The sequence below is a fragment of the Pteropus alecto genome, unplaced genomic scaffold (assembly GCF_000325575.1).
Source record: "Pteropus alecto unplaced genomic scaffold, ASM32557v1 scaffold94, whole genome shotgun sequence".
NCBI lineage: Eukaryota > Metazoa > Chordata > Mammalia > Chiroptera > Pteropodidae > Pteropus > Pteropus alecto.
In genome coordinates, this window is record NW_006437736.1 from 10,943,920 (window position 1) to 10,957,668 (window position 13,749).

Genomic DNA, 13,749 nt, shown 5'->3' on the forward strand with positions numbered 1-13,749 from the left:
TGGTATTACAAAGGTGAAGACCAGAGAAACTGGATGGGCTGTAATGCACAGAACCTTGCCCTACCCTGAAGAAAAAGGCGTTAAATCTATTTATAATTATCTAACATCTGTACTTCATTTAACACATAAAAAGTGTATATTTGCATGTTTTCAGACTGCTCTAAATTTTCTAGAAATGCCACCACTCACTGTAGTACGCTGTTTTGTTTAGCACTTTACCTAAATTTATTTGTCATTTTAGAAAATCACATCACCAAAATTAACAGTGCTAATACTACGTGCCACCAACATAACACACCAGAACCACTTTGCATTCATAGCTGTCACAGTCATGGTAGTTCTTCGTACAGGATATGAGCATCTGATTGCTTCACTGTACCTTCCACTGCTTGAGTACTTACACACCAATAATAGATTCTTTTATTTTGTTTTATTATTATCTTTTATTTTATACTTAGAGCATCATATTGATTTTTTAAAAATAATATCTATAGGAAGAATATATTCAATATGAATTTTATTTCAGGGAGTAAAAGAGAAATTACAAAACATCTGTTATTTCAAGAAAAGAGGGGGAATGTTGGGTTTACAACATGGCTTGAGTATGTACTGCTGAATTTGTAAAAGCAATATAAAGTGGAATGACAAGGAAAATGAAATCAGCTAGGGCACAACAAAAGAACTTAAGAGTGGAACTTAAGAGTGGCCACATCCCAGAGAGATTAAAGGAGAATTGACAGGAAGGTGGCCTTGAATCTCACAATGGTGACAGCCTGGCTGGGACAGTAGTCTCGACATTACAATGTCACTGCCTGTAAGGGTATGATGAATAGGTTCTCTGTTCAGGCTCTAATATCCAACTTTTAAAGAAAATATTTCAAGACCAAATGTAATTCTCAGCATGAATGCAGATAATAGTATTGAAAATGAATACATAATAAATAAATCTTACCAATAGTTTCATAGTAAGAAGAAATTACTAGTCCAAGTTGTGAATGTGGAAGTTTGCTTTTCTCCACTGAACTAAAAACTCTGAAATGTTCCTGAGAAAGATCAGGGGGTGTGGGCATATGCATCTCTTCTATCCCCAGGCAAAATTCCACCTTTCCAGTAGAAATTTTTGAATTGTTTATTCCTCCTTTGTCTCCTAAATTCATGGGGAAAAAAATGAAAAAATCCTTAGAATGGAAGAAGAAAGGAAGTTGATGGCGAGGAAAAAGGCAGGAGAAAAGGAACGGAAGCTGAAGGGGAAAAGGCTTTGTATATATCTGAGACTTATTTGCTATTTGAGGGATAGTGTTTCCTTAAACTTAGCATCTAAAATCATTTCTGAAGAGACTAGGTATATGTGAATGAGCTCTATACTGAAGTTATTTTTAAAAAGAACACTACTCAGTGTTCCAGAATATAAATGTTGAGATAATACTTTGCTTCTCCTGGGGATTGGTAGAAGTTACACCATTTGGGTTTGTCCTTTTTAAAGAGCTTCCAACCATAAGTTATTAGTTTGCCTCTGGGGCAGAGACCTCTGGGAAAGAAGCAACACATAGATAGTTCTGACCTGAGCTGGGGAAAATGGGCAAGAGCTTTCTCTTTATAAGATCAGACAACACACAGGGGAAAAAGAGGGGACATATTCTAGGAAAAGTAGTCAAAGGCTGCAGAGAGAAAGAAGCAATTGTGGCTTTTGAAATCTATAGCCCGAGGATTGGGGATAAACTGCTGAGAATATTTTGGTGTGTATTGCATGCCTTTGAGATGGCTCTCACCCCTGGCGACCCTATGAATGAGTGATGTACACAATGTCTTGGCCTCAACAGCCCTGCTCAGCCCCTGGAAACTCATGCTTCTGGCTTCTTGTATGGAGTCAATCCATCTCATATTTGGTCTTCCTCTTTTCCTGCTGCTGTCTATTTTTCCCGGCATAATTGTCTTTTCCAAAGAACCCTGCCTTCTTGTGACGTGCCCAAAGTAGGACAGCTTCAGTTTTGTCATTTTTGCCTCCAGCAATGTTTCAGGCTTACTTTGCTCTATAGCCCACTTGTTAGTCTTTCTGGTGGCCCAGGGTATCTGTAGTGCTCTCCTCCAACACCATATTTCAGATGAATATTTGATTATATTTCAATATTTCAAATGAATATTTTGGTACCAGGTGAGACTCAGAGTGAATAGGTGTAAACCAATTTTATGTCCTTTTTTTAATTCATGCCTTAAACAATTATTAATGTATGCCATAATTGAAAAAAGTTTAAATATGATATGGAGAGCTAATTTAATATAATGTGAGTTTATGGACAATACGACCAAAAACTGTGGATACGTATCATAACAAGTACTTTTTGGAAGAAGCAGCAACAACAAATACAGACAAATATACATATGTATATAGATACATAGATACATTAAAACATACACATAAAACTTTAGCTAGTGGTCGTAAAAAAAATTTAGAAATCTTTCAGATTTCTAAAAGATTAGTTCAGTGGATATTAGCATCTTAGGTATAAGTTTAAATCTATTTTTAATAACTTTAAAATATAATTAAGTTTATTTATTTGTAAGCTTATTTTTATTATTCTGATAAATTTCAACAGCAAGAATTATAAACATAAATTAGGATTCAATAAATTTTAAATAACCTAACTATAGATAAATTTGAATATACTCTTCTCTGAGGTTACCACTTAATCATTCAAGGCTGTGTTCTGATTGAGCTGTGTTTGACAAATCAATAGATGTTGAGAAAGGAAGAAATAAATTAATGTAATGTAACCAATGATAATGAACATCATGTTTTGAGCTAAAAAAAACTCTAAAAAGATCAAAATCCATGGTATTAATAAGAAATCTTATTGATGCTTATATTAGTATGCATTCATTTCTTCGATAGTGATAAAGTAGTGTTTTTGTAAAAGGTTCTAGTTACTTCAGTATGAATCAATCCATCTACTAATAAAAATTAAATAAGACTATAGCACCATACTTGCAAAGAAAACAGTAAGAACAAAGATGTACAAAATGAAAAAATTAACAAATATTGTTTTTGTATCTACTCTATACAAGGGAATATAGTAGTTTCACAGGAAGCATAAAAGTGGATGAGCAAGAATCATATAATTTCACTTATATGTGGGATATAAAACTGAAAGCAACAAACAAATATGACAAACAGAGATTCATGGACATGGACAGCGGATTAGTGGGTACCAGAGGGAAGTGAAGGAGGGAGGAGATAAGTAGGGGTGAAGGGGGTCATATTTATATGATGTTAAGAAAATTAACTTTGGGTGGTAAACACGATGCAATATACATATGACGTATTACTGACTTGTACACTTGAAGCCTACATGATTTTATTAACCAATCTCATCCCAATAATTTTAATTAAAAAAAGAAAGAAAGAAGTTGGGGGGCGGGAAGCAGATGAGTGCGGCAGTGCCTTGGTTGGAATAAAGTGTGTGAGAAAGAAGATGTGATCCACTAGGCAAGAAGAAGAAAGTGGAAGGGAGCAGCGAGGGGGCATGTAAGTGGGGAACGGAGGCAGCTATGGCAGAATATGGTAGATCTGCAGGGTGGTTCCCCACCTTAAATAAAGAGTAAGTGATACAGTGTAAGTGTTTTACCTTGTGTCTGTGCAAGAAATAATGAAAGCAACTTTCTGCTGTGTCGGATTGATCTGTTATGGTATTTGGATTTTTCCAATGTCTCTCTAAAACATCTCAAAGTGTCTGTCACGTCCACGGGCACACAGACGAGCTTTTTGGCTTGGCTGTATTCTGAAAAGAAAGGGAAGAGCAACAGTTGGGGATTAAATGCTGCAGCAAGCCAACTAGTAGCAAAAGACTCTAATTCAGAAATTTCTTGGTCCCAAACAAAAGCTGCTAAATTCAAAACCTCCAGGTCTATAGCAGATGTTTCAACGTTCAGATCAATTTTTTTTTCTAGTATATTTTAAAGTACTTTAAAAAAAAAAAAAGAAAGAAAAAACTTAAAAAACTTTTGATTCTCATGAAATACAAAAAATTTTAGATCTTGCCAATTTTCCTTATGAAGCCTCCTCCTTTTTTTTGCTGATCATAAAAGATGAAATAATCTACTTTTTAGCAGCCTCTTCAAAGCAAAGGTACCTTGGAAAAGAGACGAAAGGAAGAAACAAAAAAGAGACAGACAACTGTTCTCTTAAGAGAGGGAAAAGACAATTTTCTAATATTGGAGGGTGCAGAGGAAAGGAAGATGGGGCCATAAAAGGGTGTAAAACTAACAAACAGTCCTGAAAAAATGGCCAGAAAGGGGAGATGGTGGCAGAGAGTTGCTGTGAGGTCCCTGGAGAGGAAGGGACCATCCAGAAATTAGGCTGCAGACCTGCAGCATGCGCCACGAAGCAGGAACATAAGAAAAACGAAATTACAGGCTTCACATTGAATTAACTTCTTCAACAAGTTGAACAGGTCAAATGTCTTCTATAAAATATGAGATCTTGAAAGGAAAGCAACTTGCCAGGGAACGGAGCTGTAAGAGGTTAGGTGGCAAGGCCTTGGCCCTTGAGAGTTTATAGTCTAGCTGCAGAGGTGAAGCAAGCCATCACTTAAGTATTAAAATCACAGTTACAGAAAGTGTCCGGTTACACCCTAAAATGCGGGAAAGACAGAGGAGAGAGATCAGACTAGGGAGGAAGGGATGAGTGAGAAAGACTTCATGGGAGAAGAGATATGCCGGCTGTGTCTTAGAGGAAAGGGAAGGTTTGATTAAGAAGAAAGAGGTAAGGGGTTTTAGAAAAAGAATAGCTGAAGTTGACTGAGCACTTACACTAAACCAAGAACTATTCACAGTAAATTATGGTGATAAGTCTCAACAAATCATAAAAACAACTGTAAGAGGTATATATCATTATATCCTCATTTTACAGATGAGGAAAAGAAGCCATACAGAAGTCTGATAGCTTCTCCTGGGTCACAGAACTAGTTTGTGCAAGGAGAGGTATGGCGGCAGGAGTAAGGGTGGGGATTCAGGGCGCAGTGAGATGACATGACCAGTCCTGTTGAACAAAGAAGGGTTTGCCAGGGGCCTGAAGCCCTCGCTGAGTAAGTGGCCTCCACCCTCTTAAATGGGGAGCTGAGCAAGGGTTTTGACCGGGATCCTAACAGAAGAGATTAGTATTTTAGGAAGAGTTAGCCAATAGTTGCACGCACAGCACACTGCAATAGAAAAAGGCTGGTGGCTGAGAGACTGTGAAGACATCGTGTGATCTGAATCTGAGTAAGGTAGTAGCAATGTAAACAAGGGAAGGACACAGGGAACATTCCAATGTTTGAAGTGACAGGAAAGTGGTTATTTGGCTATGCGGCAACATTTTTAAAAAGCGGGGGTGAGGGGTGGTAAAAGTTACCTCTTCCCCATCCTTTTGGGGCCAATGACCTTGATTCCCACCTCACTGGGAAAAAAAAAAAAACTAAAGCAATCCAAAAGGATTTCCCATAGGCCCCAACCACCATATCCATCCAGTCTCCAGCACCAATTCCATCTATGCACTTCAACAACATCACTCCAATAGTTCTCCTCTCTCCAAATCATCAATTTTTCCCTCTGTGGAATCATTGCTGTTTTTCTCCTACCTTTAAAACAATTTAAATTTCATGTTCATCTATATGCTAGTGGCTCCAAAATTTATATCTCTGGCTCCAACTTTTCTGAAGTCCAGACTCATCCACCCAATGATCTACTCTGCTGTGTGCCCATTAGACATCTCGAACTTAACAGGAACCCAACTGATTTCCTAATCTTTCCCCTTAAACCTGCTCCTCCCATACTCTTTCCTCATCTCATTAAAGGATTGTTCCATTTTTCCAATTACTTAGGCCGAAAGCTGGAATCGTCCTTGACTGCTCTTCTAATATGCTCCAAATCAAATTCACAGCAAATCTTACAGGCTCCCCCCTCAGAGATTGGCCAGAGTGCCACCATCTCTCACCAGCTCCCACCTCCACTCCCGCTCCCACTGAGTTCCAAGACCTCATCATCCCTTCTGAGTTACTGCAATTGCCAGTTGCCCTGTTTCCACCCTTGCCACTCTCAACACAGCAACCAGGGGACTCCTTTTAAAAAGTAAGTCATCTCAGGTCACTCCACTGCCCAAGACCCTCCATTGGCTTCCCCACCACCTAAGGCAAATACCAAAGCCCCAAGAGTGACTTGTAATACCCACCATGAACTGGCTCCCCAGGACCACTCTGACCCCTTCTCTTATGACCCTCCCCTGCGCTCCCTCCCACACCACACATGCTTTCACATCAGGGCCTTGGCATCAGTGGTTCACTGTGGCCCAGAACATTCTTCCTCGGGATATCTTCATGTTTTGCTTCCTCAGCTCCTTAAGATTATTGTTTAACTCAACTTCTCAATGAGTCCTCCTTTGATCACCCTATATAAAATTATAGCACTCTCCCTTTTTCCCTCCCGACTTCTATTCTCTGCAGCAGTCATTATCTTCTGACGTACTATGTGTTTCGCTTGTGTATTGACTGTCTCCCACCACGTGACTGCAAGTCCCATTAGGACAAGGATTTTTGTCCATTTTGTCCACTGCTATAACCCCAGGCCTATAACAATGCCTGTTACATGGTATGTGCTCAATAAATATATGTTAAATGAATGAATGACAACGGTCTTCAAAATTATATAGCTAAGATAAACTTTATTAATAATCACTTCTATAGGCCTCAATCTCAATTGATCCTAACAGCACCTTATAAACTAGTTGGGTTGACATCACTCTCACTTTACAAAGAAGGAAAAGTAAACTTGAGTGGCATTCGATTGTTTTAAGCCCTTATAAGAGATAAGAGAGAGAATCAGTATTTAAGTCCAGTGCTTTTCCCAGAGAATTCCAAAGAGTATCAGATCCTGGTTAATAGGCAATGATCCAAATTTGAGGTGCAGGGACATTTTGAGAACAGGACAGAAGTAAGCCCAAGAAAGGTTAATAAGAGAAGCAGCCCGACTTCCTTGTGACCCCAGGGAGGTTCTGATGGAATTAATAACAAAGGGTTATATTATATGCCCACAGTGATGACATCTTTCAATATATCCTGATTTCTAGAAATCCTGGAGGCTCTAGTCAAACAAGAAACATGGCTGCACTGAGAAAAACATTTGTCTCCCCAGCAAGTTCACTCTTGACACACTCCCCTAATACGCATTTAAGAGAATCAAATACTTAGGCCACAGTAACTCTTATTTACTCCCTGGTAGCTCTCACTCTCCTACCCTACCAATTTCATTCACCTGTCCACTCCGTCCTGTCCCCGCCATCTTGCCCCCTCAAGTCTCCCCTCCTCTGAGTGTGTGCAGTCCTGCATGCCCCTGAGCCAGTGTACGCCCCTCCTCCTCGACCACCGCCACCCTCACACACAACACCCTGGAGATGATAGATTCTTGCTCTGTTTTCCTTGCAAGAATTCATGAGCTTGACTTTTATCTTTTTCTCCTTAGAATGATATCGAGGAAAGAAGCCAACAAAGGAGAAGAGGAAGCTGGAAGCTCTCACATATTAATATTTTGAGACGGTCAGTTAATTTCTCTAGGCCTTCATTTTAAATATCTGTTAAAAGTGGAATGGTAATATTTACCTCCGAAGGTTATTACTTTAACCTGTGTGTGAAGTGTCCAGCACAGTACCTGTCATGGGGTGAGCATTAAATAGATGGAGGCTCAGATTATGACTATTAGTCATATATTTTTAAAATATATATTAACACTTCCCAGTACTAGGCACTATGCTAGGCACTCAGGAGACAAAAGTGAGCAAAACAGACATACTACCTGCTCTCACAGAGTTTACTTTCTAGAATAAAAATCACAAAGGCATGCTGGTTATTAGGGTTGATAAATATAGAAAGAAGGAAAGATGTTTGCCATCTTTAAAATATGGGATCTAGATAAAATCATACTTTTATCTAATATCTACTCATAAATCATTCCTTTCTTTCGAAATTATTTTGCTTTCTATTTTTATTTTTTTCAAGCCCTACTATACCTTTTTTCTTGTGGTCTAATTAGGGTTCTGCTAGTGTTTTTGTGGCTGTGTATGCGAGATAAATGATGCAAAGCAATGAGGCCTTATCCTGACATCTGTCTCAAAGGGGTTCCTGTCTGAAAACTTACATGGAAAATTCAAGAAGCTATTCAAAGCCACTAATAGCCTCAATGGTTTGAAATAGGTGAGAAGAAGATGAGGTGAAAAAAGAGGAAGAGGCGCCGGGGAGGGGGAGAAAGAGGAAAAAAAGAAAAGAATTATTGTCTAATGTAGACGTTAAAACTGAAATGCCAATCACTCCTGAGAGATGGGTCCACCGAGGAAAACTCCCAGGGAGTGATACAAAATTTGTGCTGCTTTCTACCCATCTGGCCACATCAATCCAAATGCCCAGAAGCAATAATAAAACACACCAGCCAGAGGGTTGAAAATTCCAACATACTTGAAGACTGAATAACCCTATCAGAAATTTTAAATACCAGTAGGTCGAAACTCAAGAAAGAGATTCCAGAAAGAATGCAAAAACAGCTACAATAAAAGACATATCCATAGAGTTATCGCCCCTATAAAGTTTAACAAGCAGGCAAGTTACTCATCCATATAAAAAATAATCTATAAAGTGAGGTATTCTCACTTCTCCAAATCCTACAGAGACCTTCTCAAATTACATATGCATTATTAAATAGTTAGAGGGAGAACAGAATGCTTTTAAATAATGAGAACAGCAAATGTTCCTAGGCACTGGAGCATTACAATATCTGTTCTGAAGAATTAAATCTATCAGACATTACCACCAAATGCTGTTATGCCAGAAGAAAATCTATGACACTCTAAAGCAGCAATCTGGTGAGGAAAACATCAAGAGTACACTCGGTCTTTTAAGAGTTGCAAACAAGTCATGGTGACATATATAAGACCCACCATGCTTATAAACATGTTAATGATCAGAGTTCAGTATACTGGAAAAAAATTCAGCATCCTAAAATTTGTATGGGCCAAAATATTGCTCCTAGTCACACAGGTCCGTGAGTCTTATAAAGAGCTCTAAGTTAGATGCCAAGATTTTAATAATAATGACTCACTGTGAAACCTAGAATGAGTATGCGGGATCAACTAAAACTTACCATACTATCACAATAAGTCAGAATAAAGTATCTATCCTCCCATGACCACTGATAATACAGCAAATTTTTTCTTGAGTGCTGTAAGGTTAGAGGAGAGTTTAATCTGAAAGGGCACAAGCAGTGAACAGGACCAATAGCTCAGGGGAGCACTTATGGGTTGAACAATTAGACAGACCAGGGTTTGAATGATAGTCCCAGGACTTACTAATAACATTTAATTTTCTCATCTGTAATATAAGCATAATCATATCTACCTCCTAAGACTGTAAAAATTAAAGAAGCTAATGGTTATAAAGTGCTATGGTGCCTAGCCCAATTAACTATTATTGCAATTATAATATATGTTAGACTTTATTCATTCAAATATTCCTGCTCTAATCATTGCTCACACTGGCTATACTTCCACCATCACTGAGAATCAACCCAAAGGATTACTGTAGCCTGATTCTACCTGCCTTCCTTTCTGTCCCACCACCAGCCATCTTGCCTGTCCAAACGTAACTTTAATAACAAGCAAGCAAAATGCTTTTCTGACATGATGCACCCATCATCAATAAGCACCTACAGGTCTAGAATTTTGCTAGGTATGTTTTTCCTGTCCCTAGATGCTAGTCATTATTTGGATAACAAGCATTTTGGATACATTTTCTCATACTTGTTGCCAGGTCTTTTTAGGATAGAGGGGATAATATAAATCACATTCTGAGTTATAGATCCCAAATTGGGGGATCTTCAGAGGTTTGACAGACAAGATCAAGGAAAGGAGAAGACACCCAGGAAGAATCACACTCTTCAATCGAAACTAGTCACATGTGATTGACCAGATGGGTCCTCCCACTGTTTACTGAATATGAAGGGTTAACATGATTTATCATTGGCAGTAAAACCTACACACTTACGGTCACCAACTTCACTCAACTGGACCTTCTTCACTGTTCTTCCCCTCTCCTATTTACTTCAGTAGCCAGTCTACTCTTTCACATCCTGTAATCGATTACGCTATCAACCCTGGCTATGCTCTCAACCCCCTGATTCATTAAGGAAATTTCCAAATACGCAATGAGAACACCTCCAACCTATACCCTTCCCACCTACAAACTTGACTGCATTTGGACCCATTCTCTTTCACTGCTCTTCTGCCTTAGCAGCAGGGGTGTTCTACCTTCCTGCATCCCATTGTCTGCCTGTTTCTCCTCAAGCTCCTTGCCCTGTCAAATATCTTTCTTTCCTGTCTCTAAGCTCTCCCTCTCTCCTGGCTCCTTCTATTTAATGCAGAAATATGCTTCTCTTCTATTAAAAACAGACACACAAACAAAACAAAGCCCTCCTGAGCCCTCCTGAGCTCCACATTTCCTGCTAGCTGCTGCTGCAGTTCTCTTTCCTGTCACTGATGAAGCTTTCTGAAAAGAAATTCTCTGTTCATCGACTCTGTGTAGGCAGAGCTCACCAGTACTACACCCACCACTCAAAATACTCCTACTCCCCTCCCCACCATTTCTTTGAAGCTACTCTTATTAAGGTTACAAAGTCATTAATTCTACAAATAGATATTGAGTTCCTACTATGTACCAGACACTGATAAAGGTATTTGGATGATATTGAGTTCCTACTATGTATCAGACACTGATAAAGGTATTTGTGACCCTTGCCCTCACAGAGCTTACACTGCATCAGGGGAGACAGACTATTAGTAATCGATATATACAGTAAAAATTTTAATTATACAGTATGTGATAGGTGCTCGGTAAGTGCTTCAGAAAAAAAAAGAAAACATTAAATAGCATAAGGGGAACTGGAGGAAGCGGGTAGAGTGAAGTTTTAAATAGAATGGTCAGAGAAAGCCTCCTTGAAAAGATGTGATGTTCACGAAAGACTTAAAGTTGGTGAGGGGTTTATCAGACAGACATGGTTGAGGGGAGAGCATTTCAGGAAGGGAAAACAGCTAGAACGAGGCCCTAAGATGAGGATATCATAGCAAAAGGCCAGTGACAATGACCTCACAAATACAATAAACGGTCTGTCCTCATCTTACGCAACCTCTCTGACTGCTGACTACTTCATCGTGCTCGGTCTCTCCTGCCTTGGTCTTGTTTATACCACTCTCATCCACTGTATCTCCCACCTCTTAGGCCATATCCCAGTTTCTTTCAGATACTGCTCTTCCTGTTTGCTCCTGTGACAATCATTAGGGCTCTTCACATATTTTAAGACTCTTTATCCTCAGAGTACACAGTAGGATCTTACTTCCCTAACCCTTTTGAAATCAGATGTGGCCGTGTGCCTTAAGCCAGTGACATATCAGCAGAAGTGACATGTGTCACTTTCAAGTATCAGTGTTAAGAGCCAGCATGTGATTTATATATAACTCATGACTATAAAATTATAAAATATAAAAAAGACTATAAAATATATTCTTTTTCCTGCCTGAAAAACAGGGACAATAACAAGCTTACCTCATTAGGTGGTTATAAGCTGATATAGGCATACCTTGTTTTATTGCACACTGCTTCATTGTGCTTCGCAGATACTGCAGTTTTTACAAATTGAAGGTTTGTGGCAACCCTGCTTCAAGGAAGTCTATTGGCACCATTTTCTCGCTGAAGGCTCAGGTGATGGTTAGCATATTTTAGCAATAATTTTTTAATTAAGGTATGTACAGTTTTTAGACATACCATTACTGCACACTTAATAGACTACAGTATATTGTAAACATAACCTTTATTTGCACTGGGAAATCAAAAAACTAATGTGACTGTTTCATTGCAATATTTGCTTTATCGTGGTGGTCTGGAACCAAACTCGCAATATCTCCAAGGTATGCCTGTACTCACAAAGCACCTACAAGAGTGCCTGATGTCCAATGCATAATAACAATTACTTTATTGGGGTTGTTATAATAGTTAAAGAAAACAATCTGTGTAAAGCCCTTAGCATAAAGCATATAGTACATGTACATGTGGTCTGGCTTCGAAGTCTTGTGTTCTTAACCAATCAATTGCTGCCTCTCAGTAGGACTCCCCTAAAGGGTAACATTAGTGCTTGGTTTCCTGCCTTGGAAGTAATCATGGGAGCTTGTGTCAACATGGAGATTCCATCAACCCACAATGAGCAGCAGCTCAGTAGTCCACCTCATTGAACATAGTAGCATGGTTCCCTTATGTTAGGGCAATTAGGTTTGGGGAGTTTGTTACTGCTATACGGCCCAGCCCTCTTTGACTGACACAGCTTCCAAAATGAGGCCTAAGATCTACACTCTGCATAATTCTCCCTGGGTGACCTCATACAAACCCCTGATTTCAACCACTACCAATATACTGATGACTAAAATACAAATCTCTGCCTAGTGTCTCATTAGTATATCTAACCACATACTACCAGATCGTTCTACTCAGCTATCGATAATCCAGGAACCTTGAACTCAGCAATTCCAAAGTAACCTCCTCCTCTGACCTGCCTCTTCTTTCAGTTTCCTGTAGAGTGAAGACATCACATCCATCTCTCTACCCAAGCCAGAAACCGGAGCAACTTGAACTCCTCCCTTCCTTATCCATCCCTACCATCTAACAAGTACAGAATGCAGTCCTGTGGATTCCTTCGGCCTTTCTCTCATAGCTATCCACAGCTCTATTCTCTCTGCCATGGTCCAGGGCCTCGCCACATCTAGAGCACACAAGTCAAGAGTAGCCACTTCCTGTTTCCATGTAGTCTCCTTTCAACTGAGTCCCCATGCTGCTGCTGAAGGGTCTTTTAAGAACCCAAATATGAACATTTCACTTTTCTTCTTTAAATCCTTTTACCTAGCTCCCCTTAGCAATCCAGATGAATCTGAATCTCTTTATCTTGCCTTCTAAGACCCTTTATTATCTAAATCCTGCCAACCTTTCTAACCCCATCTTTTGCTTTTTCCTTTTACGTTAGCCCCAATAAATTAAATGCAGTCTCTCAAAAGTGACACTAGCTGTTAAGTATTATTGTTTACAGCAGCACCAGTCATAGTATTACAGATCTAATCACTCTATAGTACAGCAGGTCTTCGAATAATGCCATTTTCATTCAATGTTGTTGTGTTATAATGTTAATGAAAAAAAAATTGATTCCTGGACCGGGCCACTGTCTGTGTGGAGTTTGCACATTCTCCCCACATCTGCGTGGGTTTTCTCCAGTACTCCGTTTTCATCCCACATCCCAAAGATATGCACATTAGGTTAGTTGGCATGTCTAAATGGTCCCAGTCTGAGTGAGTGTTGGGGGGGGCGGGGTGTGAGTGGCTCCCTGCAATGGAAGGGCGTCCTGTCCAGGGTGGGTGCCACCTTGTACTCTGAGCTGCTAGGAGAGGCTTCAGCCATCTGTGACACTGAACTGGAATAAGCAGGTTGGAAAATCATTATCTTACTTGTTTTTACTTGTTAATCATTCTTACATGTTTGTATAGCTCACATTCATTTCAATGTTTAGTATTAGAAGTATTTTGAATCTTATTTAGAATTTTGGTGATGTTTTTGTGATTAAAAATATGCCATAGGAACTTAACTCTTGTTTATATCACTTAGCCTCTGGTAAAATTGTTTTTGTTATATGTCGTTTTACTTAAAG

At 39.2% G+C, this 13,749-nt stretch overlaps 1 protein-coding gene across 1 annotated transcript in view; it reads right to left on the bottom strand.

Moving 5' to 3' along the window:
- The window catches only part of CFAP54 (cilia and flagella associated protein 54), a 234,117-nt gene that overhangs the window by 106,820 nt on the left and 113,548 nt on the right, over positions 1-13,749 (bottom strand). Inside the window, exon 40 of the mRNA XM_015591439.2 lies at positions 3,624-3,776. Within this exon, the coding sequence (XP_015446925.1) occupies positions 3,624-3,776 (153 nt within the window). The remainder of the gene's footprint in view (positions 1-3,623; positions 3,777-13,749) is intronic.